Raw genomic sequence first — 17,026 nt, 5'->3', positions numbered from 1 at the left:
GGAAATACTGCGTACATATATATACAGACACACACATATATATACATACATATATATATATGTATATTCATATAAAATATTTGACTACACTGACTGTTATAAAGTATATCTCTTAGAAGATAATGGGGTGGGACACCCATTTTAATGGGTACCTGTAATTCCTGTTTTCTTTCACAATTTTAGTACTCTAAAAGTGAAACTATATTTGGAAGATAATAAATATTCCTATGTCACTATGACTTATTAATCAAGAAGCACAGACTGAGAGTGAAAATTAAATAAACTTGTCATACTACCTGTATGTGCATATAAGCTGATGCTAAATCAGTGTTTCTGTAAAGATACTCACAGATTATCTGCATGACACTACAGAAATTTTGAATGTTCAGAGGAACATTCAAACATTTAAATGTCAACTGAATCTAAGAACTGGTTGCCTTATTCTCTTGTCTAATTTTGAAAATCTCTCTCTGTGGCCTGTTAAATAAAATTAATATAAAAGTATTGTCTCTCAAGAATCAAGAAACCCTTGGTTTGCTTATCAAAATCTGCAGTAGTTGCAATGAAGCCAGAGTATAATTATTTATAGTTGTTCCTCTTGAAATCTGTCCAAAATATACTGGCTAAAATCATTGAATTCACACACACCCCCCTCCCCCAAATTCTCTAATTACCATAGGCAGTTGAAAACATCACTTTACATTTAGCAGAGTATAGCACATCCTTTGTTGCAGTGGCAGTTATCAGTGTGATGAAGCCTTGATCCAGTAATGGTATGCTGAAGATGATAAACCACCCTACTGAATCATTACTTGCCACAGTTTATCTTTCTTTAGGAGGAATGTTTTGAATCTTCTTGACTGTAATTAGGTTGTAAAATCAGACTGTATCCTTGCCTGAGATATTCAGCCTACAGCCTCTGTACAGATGTAAGTACAGTTGATGAAAATTTGTCCTTTATCTGAAGCTTGAATTATGCAAGGCAATCTCTGTTGTTAACACTTTGTGAAATATTACAGATGAACGTAGAATATGTAGTCATACAGTGTGCATATATAGAATAAGTACATGGAGTGTTTGCTGTTGTAGGCTAGGAAATAGCTGCAGTGGTCCTTCTTTTCAGATGAGGTGTGAATCTGGTGGTGGTTCTGCCCATTCTAACTCTTCTCCCTCTTCCCTGGAGACAAGAACAGCGGCAGCAAACAGATGGGGCTTCCAGCTTGTCTTCTATCTTGTCACTCTTCTCTCTTTCTCACTGGCAACCTCTGTGATGACTGTACTGCCTCAAGCTTCCTGACAGTTTGCTGGAGCTCAAGAATAGCCAGCCTTTGGCTGAAGTCTGCCTCTCTGATCCTGTGCCACTTGGCCAGTTTACATCTCCAAACCTGAAGCTAGGCTGTATCTCTCTATATCATTACAGGTGCTCTGTCTCTGCAGCTATGAGTCTTCACTTCTTTATCTCCTACAACCATTTTCCTTCCTCCTCCTTCTTCTTAATTCCCTCACTCTAGTAGAATCCTTGCCCCACCACCCCATACTGTTGCAGTCATCCACTACTATGTAGATTACTGTTGTTCCCAGAGCTCCTTTGCCTTGATTATGCCTTCCCTACTCACCTCCTTGAATCTCAGTGTCTTGCAAGTATCCAGAGGAGACAAATGCAAGGACTGGAAGAAACTAGGTTTGGGGAGGTAACCTCCCCCTTGAGGGAGGAGAAGGATGCAAGAAAGTGAAGTGAGAAGCATTGGTAAAGCTCACTCCCAGAAAGTTGGGACTTCTGCTTTAGTATGAAGGATAATTTTAAATATCTTTATATTAAATGCAGTAGCAGAGTTAGAAAGTCTTCCCATTTTAAACTCAGCTTTTAATGCAAAAGATTACTTCTAGAAATGAAAAATTCAATAGTATAATGATGAAGAAAAATTATAAAAATTGAATGGAAGCTGGGGAAAAAATAGTCATTACTGTGTCTCAGAGCAGTGAGAAATGTAAGAAAAAAAATCTTGGCTGTAAATCTTTACAGACAGTAGTTTCCATATTTGCACCAGGTAAGAAGTTGCCTTATGTCGTTACATGTTTATAGTGAGATGAAGAATAATGACTGTTGTGGTTTAACCCTAGCTGGTAACGGAGCAGCCAGTTGCTCATCCCTCCCCCCTGCAAGGGAACGGGGAGGAGAATGGAAAAAAATACCTCAAGGGTTGAGATAAACACAGTTTAATAGGTTAACAGAGGAAGATAACAACAACAGCAACAACAACAATAATAAAAGAAGTAATGCACAAATGCAATTGCTCACCACACGCAGAAGGAAAAAAACCTAAAACGCGACACCCAGCCTGTTTCTGAGCAGCAAATCTGGCCCCCGGCTAGCTCCCCAGTTCTGTACGGAGCCTGACGTTCCATGTTAGGGAATGTCCCTTTGGCCGGTCTGGGACAGTGTCCTGGCTGTGCTCTCCCAGCTTCTCATGCACCTGGCAGGGCGTGGGAAGCTGAAAAGTCCTTGACTTAGTGTAGACACTACAACTGCGTAGCAACAACTAAAGACATCAGTGTGTTATCAACATTATTCTCATCCTAAATCCAAAACACAACACTATACCAGCTAATAGAAAGAAAAATTAACTCTATCTCAGCTGAAACCAGGACAATTCTACAGAACAGTATTTTGTGTTGTGAATTTTTGTTATTTTGTCAACATCAGGGAAGGAAAATCAAAGCAAGACTGTAGCAAGCGCGTCTCAGATGGGAGATAGGTAATCTGAAATATAAAAAGGCCATTTTAGATCTAGACTTATGGGGCTGTGACAAATTTAAAGTATTTGATGAAGGAAAACAGTAGAAGGAAAAGAGGAAACTGGGCAAAATCGTAACAAAACCCCCCCTCACCTAGGAAGAAGTTGTTCTGGGTAGTGTGCTTACTACCAGATTTTTGTTTATGTATTTGTATTACTTGTGGCATATTACTTCCCATTTGTCATCTACTTTAGATTAGTATAGTTATTTAGGATTTGATATATACAGAACCCTTAGTCCTAGATCCAAAATAGTGCAACTTAGCTTACTGAGGTCCAGGAGAGGAAAATATATACCTAGTTCTTGAAGCTCCATGTATGATTAAAGTTTACACAATTAAGTTGCTTGCAGAACTTTAGGCCTTATACTGCTTGCTTAGAACCTCTATAATCTTGATTTAATTGAGCATATTAATGTTTCTTATTCCAAACTTCAGTGTATTTCTGTTTCCTTAAAAAGCATTTTGGCACCAAATTTCCCTGAAGTGCTCTGGGCAGACTGCAATGATACAAAGCTTGTCTTTCTTCATATACAGGTTCTTCCAGCAGTAACAAAACTAATTAAGCATCCTTTCTAAAGGATTTTAAGCCCGTGTCCTTAAATATGACCTTCCAAATCAACCACAAAAACTCCAATTAGACTATTGTGTTCTTTGTAACCTTCACCTCCTCACCACATCCACTTTCAGTTTTGCTCCCTATGTTTCCTAAACACTCCTCCCATATCGGAACTTTATCTTCTTGTCATGTCCTTATTACTAGTTGACTGAGAGGCATGCCATACTGCACGCTTGTTCTAAATTATGCTTGTGTTGGTTGGTTAATGGCTTGTCAAACAAAATCACCTTCCTTAATGGCTGTGCTGGTTTGAGTTTCTGTCTGCTAGTTACTCGTTTACATGTATCTTGTGGAAACATAATTATCATAAGACCTTTGTCTCTCTGTCAGATTGGATTTAAATAGTGAAGCAAGTTAAAAAAATTCTGGTTGGGAATCAGCAGAGAGTACAGTTGCATAAGCATAATTTCATCAGGAAACTAGGCTAAATAGATGGTGCTGTGGAGATGTGGTGATGATACTGCTGCAGGTTCACATAATAGCTTACTTTTCAGAGCATTTGCTTAGGAGCTGGGGGGAAAGAGGTTCATTGTTCTCCTCAGACTCAGGAAACTGGTAGAAATCTCCCACTTTTCAGTGATAGGCTGGTGTTGAGGGACACTCTATTCTTTTCCTTGAACCTGTGTCTGATTTCCAGACCCTACTCTCAGAACTGCTTACGATATTTTAGTGCAGGATGTTACAAGACCCAAGTGATCTCATTAAGCTCCTTCTGAGGCAATGAGTAAATGTCACTCTTCTGGTTGTAGTATCTTCATCTCACTCTGATAAGTAGTCCTTAGCTATCTTATACAAAGCCTGACAAGGCAAATATCCTAAGCTGATGATAATGAGTTTACACTGCTGTAAGTTGTTTTATTGAACCAGTGATTTTCAACTTGATGATTTTGGTTTGATACATAAGATCGCCTAATGAAAATTGATTATGAATGATTACCAAAGTATTATGTGACTTTTCGTGGTTCCATTACTTTGTGTACTAACTTTTAAGAAACATAGTAAAATGAATTAATTGAAATATCAAAATTGCGTTCCTGTCTTAGAGTTTAGGAACCTGTGAGATACAGAAATAGATGGCAATTTGAGATCAGACCATAAAGATTCAGACCTTTAATGTTAGCAGTACATTTGTAGTGCTGCAAAATATATTACTTGAACAGGAATCTATCAGTTTCAGCCACAAATATTTGGATGGTATTATGTTTTGCTAGCAAGTACAGTTATATATAACATTCATTTTCAGAGAAACAACAAAGTTTCTAGTTTTCTGCCCAGGCCCTTATGTTTCAAAATTCATTGGTCATTAATTAGGAAATATACATGATGTGAAGGCTGAAAAATATAATAGGCGACTCAGAAGTTTCAATCAGTTAACCTTTTCCTAGCCAGAGTGAAAAACCTGTCTGAAGGTATGTGCTTGCCTGGAAGATGTGAAGTATTTTCTGAGACATCTATTGATCGATGCCGTTAGCATGAGCCAGCTGCACTGTTTGGGTGATATTCATATGGAATTAGGGAATGAGATAGTGATTCTGTTGAACCATGTCCTTCTTGGGACCAAAATTATGTGGCAGTTGCAATGTAGTTAGTCTAGAAAGAAGCTGAGAAGGGATTAGAGTGGTGGATGAGGAAGATGATGGGGCATAGGCAAAGGATTTGTCTGTCAGAATGAAACAATGTAGTTTGAAGAGTGTTTGGAATATCATACTTTTTGCACTAAATTATCATAAATTAGAGATTATCATAAATTAATGGTCTATAAAAACACAAAGGGAAAAATGAAATTCAGCTTGCATATTATCCAAATTAGTACACATTTTTTTGTCTTCTTCCACAATATCCAGTAGCAAATGTAGTTTGAAGATACAAGTATTGTTTTATGTTAGTAAAGAATATTACTGACAAAATACCAGGGCAGGAAAGGAACAAAGGGATTACAGTTCTTATCTGTATTGCTGTTAGTGTATTCTAAAGTAAAGGAGTAGTGCATGAAGTAAATATGTATCTGTCTGTAGTACCTTTTGTATTCCACTCTGTGATCATTGCTGACTGAAGAAAGGGATGGTGAGTAAAAGTTTCAAAAACACAAAGAGCGCTCTGTAACTTTTAATGAATACTATCCTTTGGGCAACTACTGTCTTTCTCTTTTACAATTACTCTTTTTTTATATTTATAGACAGCTAATGTGAGAATATGTAGACTTTGTTGGGAAATCTGTGCTCAGTGCATTTTAGTTCATCTGTTAGAGCAGGCTGTGATAATCCTTAGTTTGAGAAGGAAACCTGTTTAAAGAAAAGTAAGTGAAAGCTCCTATAGTCTTTTTAATGCCAAGTGCCCCACCTTGCCTTGCCATTTGGGGAATTCTATTGACTAAATACTAGAGCATTTTCCAGTTATACACCAGTGTTCATAACGAATAGAAGATTCCTGGCAGTAAAGCACTGATTGCGGGAAATGGCCTTGAGGTTTCTGTGATGTATTCAGCCAAATCAAGAATGTGAATGGTGGGGAAAGGAAAAAAGGAGTTTTAACTATTTATATTTAGTACCCTGGAGAAAGAAGTTTGTAGGCAGCAAAAAGGCCAGGATTTGCCAATGTGGGTGTTAAAAACTCAGAGGTTTAAAGATAGACTGGATTTAATTATTTAAAGGTACGAAACCAAAATCAGTCCTGTTATGAATGAATGCAGTTGCTACTGAAGTTAATGGAAAGCGTGCTCACTTATGCCAGGACTAGACATGGCTTATAATTAAATGTTGGATGTATCTTTGATCCCTCCCTTTCTCCACTCTTATTTCCTCCCGTAAACATCCCGTAATGTCTTGTTCAATCACAAAATGATTTTCTCATACATCCCATAACGGATTCCATGCCCTCATAGGTAGTAATCCCCATCAGTCTGCGAGGTGACCCAGAGAGCCTCTCCCATTGGCTCCTCATGGTGGGTGTCACTCCTGGACCAAAGGGCTCATGTATGTCCTGGGACAACACTGAGAGGAGTTGAGGCAGTGCTCCATTTCTCTGACTGGGTTATGGGGATTCCTGCACATGCTAACTTTCCTCTGCACTCCTTTGTGTGTGTGCAGACAAGCTTTTTATCATATAACCTAACAAATATTTATTGTTTATTGTTTAAATGGACTAAATTTTTCACTGAGAGAGTGGTCAATCACTGAAACAGGCTCCCCAGGGAAGTGGTCATGGCACTAAGCCTGTCAGAGTTCAAGGAGCGTCTGGACGTTGCTCTTAGTCATATGGTTTAGTTTTAGGTAGTCCTGTGAGGAGCAGGGAGTTGGACTCGATGATCCCTATGGAACCCTTCCAACTTGAGATATTCTATGATTCTATAAATATTTAGCACCATGAGAATAGTTATCTGAAACTGATTTCTCATTTTACAGGGGTCATCCTTCAGTACTCAGCAACCCGAAGCTTACAATCTTTTCATGACCACAGCTGCAGGTGATGGCATCAAACTCTGGGATTTAAGAACACTCAGGTAATGCTGAATTAGGTATCTTGGAATAAAATGCCATGCTTTATCTTTATTCAGAAATGTCATACTTGCTGTGATATACCAGTAGAAATTTGGATGTGGAATCAGATCTACAGTCAGTCCTTTAAAGAAGAAAATTAAAGGCTAATTGGAATTTACTACTTTTAAGAGACCAAACAAAATACTGGTTCCTCAGTTGTAGTTAGTTAGGTGGAAGCCATTAAATGGTCAAGATTTATCACCCATGTTTACCTTTGTAGATCTAATTGTGTATATAATATAGTATATTGAACTGAATGCTAATGGTATTTCCAAAACAGTACATCATTACTTCTAAGGGAGGTAAAATTTATGATCCAGCTTTTAAAATACAAATGTAATTGTAACAACATTTTTACAGGTATGTAGTGCTATAAATTTGCATAATAAGTTATCATAAACTCAAAATAAAATGCTATACTTTTTCTTAAAACTTTTCAGTGTTGTACTTGAGAAAGCTGTGGGACAAAGGGAGAGAGTGGTGGGAAGGGAAGATTGCTCAGGAAAGGAAATACCTGGGGCAATCTCTGTTGTGCAGGCTGAAAGAATTATGTTTAAAAGAAAAGGGGTTTGGACAGGAGGATGTTTAAGTTTTAAAGAATAATTCCATATTTGCTTTGTGTGTATGTAAACATATATTTATTGAAATATGTGATGTAATTTTTCTAGTACTGACTTTTGTATTTAGGAAATGCTTAATGAGCCTTTCATTTATTTCCATCTTTCCGTCTTAAGAATACATTAAACCTATAGGGGGCATATATGTTCTTGCCAAAAGCATTGCTGTATTACTTGCACTGAATGTCAGAAAATAATGAAACTAGAGACTGCTGGGGTTGGAAGCTGTTACCTTCTTATGTTTTTCTAATAAGCTGCTCAAACTGTGTTGCTGAAGAGTAATGAAAAAGTAGAAAGCTTTTCACAGATCACTTATCTGTCTCTTTGTTTCTAAATACTAATATAAGTAGAGCAGGTGAATGGTAAAATAGTTAAAGTGTAAAATCTGGGCAATCAATTAAATGAAGGTGTCCTGGGAAGAGGGGAATAATTTATGTATGTTCTTGCTCTATATTTAATTTGGCAAAGTCAGTGTATTCTAGTGTCCACTGAGTTCTGTTAGCCAAACTTCAAAAAAGCAATTCAAGTCCTTAATGACACATATTTTAAGGGTGGTTATTAGGTATTATGTATATGTGCTTGTTACACATCACACAGTGATCAATGGTAGTAACTGTTGTGGAGAAGAAATAGATAAAATAAATCATTATTTTTCACCTGTTAGTAACTTTCAGGAGAAAAAACCCAATTATAAAAATTGAAATTTTCTATCATTACTTAGACCAGAGATTGAGTCTTCTGTATTTTAAAAACTATTCTTGAGTTCTCATAAGGAAGCAAACTGTTCACTTTTTCCTAATGTGTTCACCAGGTGTTTTTTACATAAATAAATCCGAAATGGCTGAGTTTTTGGAAACCTCTATCTGAACTTGGAACAAGTCTCCAGTGAAGTGTTAGGTCTACTATACAGTTACACAGACTGAAAACTTTTGCTATTTTGTTTTTGTTCATAGGTCTTGTCCAATCAAATTGAGTCCATCCCTTGCACTGTTGGGTGCTTACAGGAGATATTAGTTCCTAATGGTCCTAAAGGTACTGGTATGGTGGGCCAGTACCTTTAATCTCTTAAAGTTGTTGATTTGTAAAGTTGGTGCATCAGCCATTACTGTGTCTTGAATGGTCCCTCTGGAGTGACCTCTTTTTGTTTCTGCTTTGGGTTTGCCAGAATAGGGTTTGTTTAGTGAAATCTTTGCCCAGCATACTTGAAATATAGCAAAGGTCAGTCCACCTTCTCATTTATACTGTTTGCAGTGTTATGGATAGTAACACTAACTGCAGGATCTCAAATTTATTGTTTGTTGATTTTGTTCTAAATATTTGCCCTAGACATCCACAGTGAAAATTGTTTTGTTTTTGTTTAATCTGCTTGTTGCCCTTAATGAGTTCTATCCATTGTTACTTTATTTAATAATACTGTAAAGTATGAAATTCTGATTAAACAGGGAAAAAAAACACTCTGTAGCATGGTGCACTCGAAAGCTGCAGTTGAAAGCATGGGAAATAATTTTCAGAGTAACTCTGCACAATTTACTTGGGAAATTCCAATTTCCTTGGGTTGTTTCTTTATTCAATTTCTTTGATGATGTTCCTTTTTTTATTCTTCTAGACATGCATTCTTTTTCTTATAATTGATTGAGGAATCATAGCAGGATGCTCAAGTTCTTTTTGATCTTTGCTTAGAGTAAATCTTCAGACATGTTATCCTGGCATGCACCTGTATAGGTTTTGAATATATTGATTTTTTTTTTTTGCTCTGAGTTCCACAAGAAGTTTTCCATTCAGTCTGTATTATCACACAACATTTATTTTCCAGTGAAAATTAATTTAACTTATCTTTTCTTTTGTTCTTGAAGTTGGTGAGAGTATTTTGCAACTTCCATTTTCATCGTTCTTACTGGATAAAGCTGTGTATCTGTCTGTTTCTTTCACTATTGATGATCTGGAGGCATTCCAAAATGGCTTCAGAGAGTGCCAGAAAGTCTTATGGGTTCCTCTGAAGGTGGTACAAGAAAAGGCATTTTAACTTTCTGATGTTGTCAGCCAACCTCACACAGCCAGGTCATCTTGCCAATAAATGAGGGAATCTTGGACACTGCTAGTGACTTTTGGATTTACACAGACTCCTGCTTCATTTGCTTTGAAATGCATGGATTTATAAAGTTTCATCTGAAGATTTTGAATATTTCTATACTTCTGCATTCTCCTTATTTATAACTAACTAAGAAAACCTCCAGACAATCTACAAAGACTTATAAATAAAGAACCGAGGAGAACAGATCTTTTTGGAAGAAGAACCAACTCTGGCTACTTTTCTTTCAGGTTAGGATAATGAACCATAAGGCTTTATGAATACATGTGTTACAGTAAGATAATGACCTTTGACCAACTTCCAAGACATTATGAAGAGCAATTTAAGTCTATCTTGTCTAAAAGAATGGCTACTTGGAGAACAAGTAAAAAACACTTTCTCTTGGGTCCAAAGTGGAAGCAGCGAACACAGGAGTTAGACTGAGGTGCAATAGAAATCTGAATGAGAAGAACATTACAACTACTAGCTTCAGGATTACCAGGAAAGAGTCAGACAAGCATTTCATGATCAGAAGGTACAAAAGATTGATGCATGCTTACATTTTTTGAAGGAGTTTAAGTGTTCTTTATGATGAAACATTGTAGACTCTTAAATGTCCATAAAACACAAGAAACTCCACCATTCTACCTCCTTCTGCTGTATCTCCGTTGAATGCATTTTAGAGAAATCATAGCTCCTGAAATCAGGAATCTAGCAATGATTCACAGAGTTCTGTACCTGTTGTCTCCACCACTTAATTTTAATCTTTCAGGAAAGGCTGGATTGGAATGACACAAGGTCGTGAGTCCTATAGATCACCCAGGCTAGATATATCAGAAAATTCCAGTACACTAAGCCTCCTTAACTGCCAGTCCTGCCTGGTTTTAGTGACTATGTTCATGAACATATAGGGCAGTGAGAGACAGATATATTTTGGCATCCCAGTGCTGTAAAACCAATGCGTAGAAAGAGTGTAAAAGCTTAGGAATTAAGGAAAATTCCATTCCCTTACACAGTAAACCCGTCACAACCAAAAATGGCAGACTAGACTAAATATCAACTGCTTTAATATGTTCATATGTCATTTAAATTTCACATGACAGTTTTTGATTCTGTTTTACCAGTCTGGATCCTTTCAATTTCTCATTTCCTCCCACTTGCAGATTAGATAATTCTGTGCATTAAAACATTCAGAAGAAAGGAAGTTCATTCATTAAGTTAGGAGGAAACTATCAATTCAAAGTGTTGCCCTCTTCACTTTGTTAAATGCATTTAGAATATTAGCTAAACATTTAGTTGTAGCACCAGCTCACATTCACTGGCAAAGTTACATGAATACCCTCTTCTTCATGACTGGCTGATATTGAGAAAAATCAGCTGTCCAGATTTCTGCAGCAGTTTGCTGTTTCCCTTGCATGATTCATTCCAAAGAGTCACTTTCCTAAGAGAGGTTCTAGAATATGAAGTGGTGTAAGCTTTTCTTCCCCAAGACAGATTTCAGATCTGCAAAGCTTTTAGGTACTGGTGTGGACCTTCCTTGCTCATCAGTAAAATGTAGCTAAAGTCACAGTGTAGTAAAGCTTCATCCTTCTTTGTGACACTAATTCTATGGCCTGGGTTGGTCTCAGATTTTCAGATGTATCTTTACTCAAGTTACAGACTGCACTGTGAGGGCCCTGAGTGCACCATTGGACCTTAATTCCCCGACCAGCCTTGGACCCTCACCCATACACTCTCTGCTCCTTGCTTCAGGCACTGCATTTAAGGTCAGACCTGGACATTTAGCCATTGCCTGAACTGTGTTGTTGGCATACCTGTCTCAAGTCCTGCCTCTGGCCTTGTTTTCTCCATGGACCTTGACCTGCTTTGTAGGTAGTTTGCCTTGAGTTCTGTTTCCAGCGGACCCATGTAGCAGTCTTGCCTCCAGCCCTGCATCTGTCTCCATCTCCTGCTGCTCCTGATCGGACTCTTGGGATGGACCCTGGACCTGGTTCATCACCTCACTTGTTTGGGACTGTCAATGGACCTTGTTATCAGCACACTACCCACCCTATTCAGATATGTTGGAACAGTGCCTGGTCGGTGAGGACACTGCACCATGACCACCATTGGCTTCTCACTCATCTTCCCTTTTGTAGCAGCCTTGCTCTTGCTGCACTTTGACATGCATATTCACCATTACCTTTATTTCTCACATAAGATGCAAAGATCTGCAAAATGCACACTAAGGAATGCCTTGTGATGTTTTTATTTTTGTTTCTACTCCAAAAAAAGTGCTTATAAGTCCATCCTGGTAATTATCAAGCATGTGATCCATGTAGTTAATTGGAAACCAAAAGCTGCTTAATGTTCTCAGCAATACTTCTAACTTGAAAGTAATTCCTTCCACTTCTGAAAGGGATAGTAATACAGGAAGTATATACAAAGCTCTGTAATGTATTACATAAACAGATTAAGATAATGCAAGGTCAATACCTCTGCATGGGGAAGCCATGCACTGATGAATTTGCTAGATTATAAGCACAATCAGCATATGAATATGCTGATCATTCAAGCTAGATGAATAATTGAAGAAAGATTTACTGATTTTGCAGAGATTACCCCATAGAAACATTTTTGGGTGAGTGAAGAGCTGCTCAGGTCTTTTCATGATCTAAGGCATGAAAAAATACTTTGTCTCTGCTCTTATCAGTCATTGCCTTCCCTTTGAAGAAAGAACACCTGCATCAACAGCAGACTTCTTAAACTAAGACACTTAGTGTTTGACAGAATATGAGATGAAACAAGACACTAGTTGTTTTTGTAGCTGCAGCTTGGGTGATTTTTATGTTGCCTTAAAATATTTATTCAGTAATTGTTCCTATCTCTAGCTGACCAAGAAGACATTCTATAAATTTCTGAGGAAAAGACACTTCAGAATCTGGGGAACTACAGGCTGGTCAGTCTCACCTTAATCCCTGGGGAGGTGATGGAGCAGTTAATCCTGGAAACTATTTCCAGGCACATAAATGACAAGGAATTAGTTGGAAGTAGTCAGCATGGATTCACCAAGAAGTCATGCTTGACCAATTCAATAAACATCTATGATAAAATTACTGGCTTGATAGATGAGGTGAGAGCAGTGGATACTGTCTCCTGTGACTTCAGTAAGGCTTTCAACAATGTCTTCCATAACATCCTCACAGAGATGCTGATGAAATGGGCTGGATGAGCAGTCAGTGAGGAGGATTGAATACTATCTGAATGGGAACATCAGAGGGTGGTGATCAGTGGATGCAGTCTAGTTGGAAGACAGTAATTAGCAGTGTACCCCAGGGATCAGTATTGATTCCAATCCTGTTCAACACCTTCATTAACTATCTGGATGATGTGGCAGAGTGTAGCAAGTTTGCTGGTGACACAAAACTGAGAGGAGTATTTGATACACTGGAAAGTTGTGCTGGTATCCAGAAGGACCTCAACAGCCTGGAGAAATGGCTGACAGCAGCATCACAAAATTCAGTGACGGGAAATCTGACCAATCTGATAGTCTTCTATGATGGCATGACCAGCTGGGTGGATGAAGGGAGAGCAGTGGATGTTTTATACCTTGACTTCAGCAAGGCTTTTGACACTGTCTCTCATAACATCTTCGTTAGCAAGCTTAGGAAGTGTGGGTTGGATGAGTGGACAGTAAGGTGGGTTGAGAACTGGCTGAATGGCAGAGCTCAGAAGGTTGTGATAAGTGGTGCAGAGTCTAGTTGGAGGCCTGTAGCTAGTGGTGTGCCCCAGGGGTCAGTGCTTGGTCCAGTCTTATTCAACATATTCATCAATGGTCTGGATGAGGGGACAGAGTGTACCCTCAGCAAGTTTGCTGATGATACTAAATTGGGAGGAGTGGCCGACACACCAGAAAGCTGCGCTGCCATTCAGTGAGACCTGGACAGACTAGAGAATTGGGCAAAGAGGAACCATATGAAATTCAAGAAGGGCAAGTGTAGGGTCGTGCACCTAGGAGAAATAACCCCAAGCACCAGTACAGGTTAGGGGTTGACCTGCTGGGAAGCAGGACTGTGGAGAAGGACCTGGGAGTCCTGGTGGACAACAAGCTCTCCATAAGCCAGCAATGTGCCCTTGTGGCCAACAAGACCAATGGTATCCTAGGATGCATTAAGAAGAGTGTGGCCAGCTGGTCGAGGGAGGTTTTCCTCCCCCTCTACTCTGCCCTGGTGAGGGCATGTCTGCAGTACTGTGTCCAGTTCTGGGCACCCCAGTTCAAGAAAGACAGGGAACTACCAGAAATAGTCCAGTGGAGGGCTACAAAGATAGGGACTGGAGCATCTCTTGTATGAAGAAAGGCTGAGACATCTGGGTCTGTTTAGTCTGGAGATCTTATAAATGCTTATAAATATCTAAAGGGTGGATATCTAGAGGAAGGGGCTTGAGTCTTCTCAGTGGTGCACAGCGACAGGACAAGGGGCAAGGAACACAAACTGGAACACAGGAAGTTCCATCTGAACATGAGAAAAAAATTCCTTACTCCAAGGTTAACCAAGCACTGGAATAGGTGGCCCAGAGAGGTTGTGGAGTTTCCTTCTCTGGAGATATTCAAAACCCATCTGGACGCAATCCTGTGCAACCTGCTCTAGGTGATCCTGCTTTAGCAGGAGGCTTGGACTAGATGATCTCCAGCGGTCCCTTCCAACCCCTACCAATCTGTGTATCCGTGTAAATGCAAAGTCTCCTTGGCACCAAGTGCAACCCCTAGGCACCAATATATGCTGGGGATGTGACTACCTGGAAAGCAGCTTTGCAGAAAAGGACCTGGGGATCCTGGGGCATGCCAACATGAGCATGAGCCCGAAATGTGCCCTTGTGGCAAAGAAAGCTAATGATATCTGGGGCTGCATCAAGAGGAGTGTTGCCAGCAGGTTGAGGGAGGTAGTGCTTCCACTTTGTTTAGCATTGATGAAGCCACTGTAGCTCTATGCAAGCAGGGAGATTGGATGAAATGACCTCCAGAGCTGTCTACCAACCTCAACCATGATGTGCCTCTGTGATTCTATGAAACTAGCCTTTGCTCTTTTCTACTAGCCAGAGAAATATAGCAGTGTGAAGGTTGCTGGAGGAACTGATGTAATGTTGAATAAGAGACCAGGATGGACAATAACAGCTGAAATTGGGAAATAATTTAGAAGGTGGGAATGGGACAGTTCTGCTATGCTGTCAGATGTGCTCGTTATCTACCCAGAGGTGGGAAGAGCAGGGAAAATTTAGAGGTCTGGGCTGCTGCTGTGGTAGGTGTGGGGAGGTAGATGTGACAGCTGCTAAATGACTTGCAGGTAGTGAGATTGGCAGGGGCAAGATGTTGGAAGGAGTTCCTAACCACCACCACACCAACACCTTTGGTGGCAAGAGCAGCCTGCCTCTGACTCTCACTCTGAACAGTTCAGAAATACAAGTTCAGCTGCTCTAATGCTGTTTGCTGCTGAAATAGCCATTCCTCACCTCTTTCTGGAAAAAAAGGCAGTGGGTGTTTGTTGGACCACAGTGAAGATATTTGAAGAATATTAGACTACTTGGACATGCTGAATTCCTTCTGCAGAATATTTAGATGCATGATAAGGCTTTGATGCATGATCCCAGGGAAAATCAGTTTCACCCTCTTTCAGCCTCTGAAAAGATTTGCCAATTGTATAAAGATAGTTTCAGACATTAAGGTAAAACCTCCAACTTGTATTATGATCCTGTGCAACTAGATCATAAGCTCCCCTGGCAACTTATTTTAGTAGAATTCCTGCAGCCACATGTAACTCATCGCATACATTTTCAAACAGTTACACTTTGAGAGTATTAGGGTCAGACATGCAGTTTGAATGAATGACCCTTCAATTTTCAGATACTTTTCAGTTTGCATCTCCACTGTGAACTAACTGCGTGATCATCCTAAGCAAGATACACATATACACATGCTCAGAATTTGATTACTTCTTGGTCTCTTTTGAATCTGGGGATCCCATGATTTGCTATCTTTTCTTCCCTGGAGCTTTGAGTCTTGCTATCTGGATTCTGAGGGGAAAAAGGGATAAAGCAGTAGTTGGACTTCCTCCAAGTTTGAGACTGGGGATGCATGAAAGCATGCAGGATGGGGAACATGTGGTTCCCCAACTGCTGGATGCTGTTGGTGAAAACATGCTGAGCTCCTATGTGAAGGGTTTGGTTTGTGTTTAAAATTAAATCCATGTGTACAGAACATCTAAGGTCGCTACCACTACTGTCAAGTTATACTCAGATTTCGTAGAGCCTCAGTGGATCTGAAAGGTCTCTGAACAAATACCAGAGTACTGGGACAAAGTAATAGCATACAAGGAAAAGTGGTTAAAAAAAAAGGAAACTTTGATTTGCAGTCAAGATATTTTTTTAATGCAGCAAGTAGAATGAAATAGACTTATTTGTGAGAGTATTCCCTGATTTATAAAGACATGCACCATTCTGCTATCTTTCTCTTACAAAGACAGAAACATGTTACTCTTTTTTCCTAATATTCTGCAAGTTGTTTGTGACATAAAAAGATTCATATTTTGGAAAGTAGATTAAAAGCTGTACAATGGAGAACATAGGGAAAATTTGGCTGTTTGCTGTCCCATGCAATTGCCAGATGTTTGTCATGGTAACCCCTGAAAAGCTCTGACTAGAAAAGCATTCTTAGGAGGCTGAACAGCATTCCAGCTGGCCACGTAAGGCTTGCAATATCCAAAATAAGTTTGATCACCACCTGTTGCTACTTAAAAAAAAAACAAACCAAAACCAACAAAAAACCCAACAGGAGGAAAAAAAAAAAAGCCTGAAATGAGAGAACTCCTAGAAAAACATTTATTCTAGGATTTTTATCCACTTTTTTTCCATTCCTGTGATATCTGGAGATAGCTGGAGTTAATACATTGGATAACAAAGTTTCTATTGGATTCTGTGGAAAGTTTTAGTTGGAATCAGTTTTTTTAAATGTCTTTTTAGAGCAGGATTTTGAGGGGACGGGGAAGAAGCTATACTTGTAATAGAACATACGTCCTGATTATAATGGAAAAGCTGAACAGGAAAACAATTAAGAAAATAGAATCTAGGATGTTAGTTATTACTGTGGCTGTAGTAGCACAAGGAAAAGTGGCACTGTCCTATGACTCAGACATTGCTCTATATTGCTGTGGTATAGCAAAGATCAGTGAAAGCCTTGGCATCATGTTAGTTCTTATGCATCCGTTTATAGGTGGAGTAATTGAGTTATTGATCACAAATGCAGAGGAGTCAAATTCTTTTGAAAGGAAGTTGTCTGCAGTGATTTATTAGGAGACTCTTCTGTGAAGAAGAAACACCTCATTGAGGAAGTTAGCTTTTACAGGCCCTGAGAACGAGGTC

At 39.1% G+C, this 17,026-nt stretch overlaps 1 protein-coding gene across 1 annotated transcript in view; it reads left to right on the top strand.

Annotated features, from left to right (window-relative positions):
- Positions 1-17,026, top strand: part of WDR27 (WD repeat domain 27) — a 128,320-nt gene that overhangs the window by 40,253 nt on the left and 71,041 nt on the right. The window contains 1 exon segment of the mRNA XM_075748612.1: positions 6,815-6,912. Coding sequence (XP_075604727.1) covers positions 6,815-6,912 — 98 coding nt within the window.

The sequence above is a fragment of the Balearica regulorum genome, chromosome 3, assembly GCF_011004875.1.
Source record: "Balearica regulorum gibbericeps isolate bBalReg1 chromosome 3, bBalReg1.pri, whole genome shotgun sequence".
In the NCBI taxonomy this organism is placed as follows: domain Eukaryota; kingdom Metazoa; phylum Chordata; class Aves; order Gruiformes; family Gruidae; genus Balearica; species Balearica regulorum.
The sequence above is the reverse complement of the archived record's forward strand: the minus strand, read 5'-3'. Positions and strand labels throughout refer to the sequence as shown.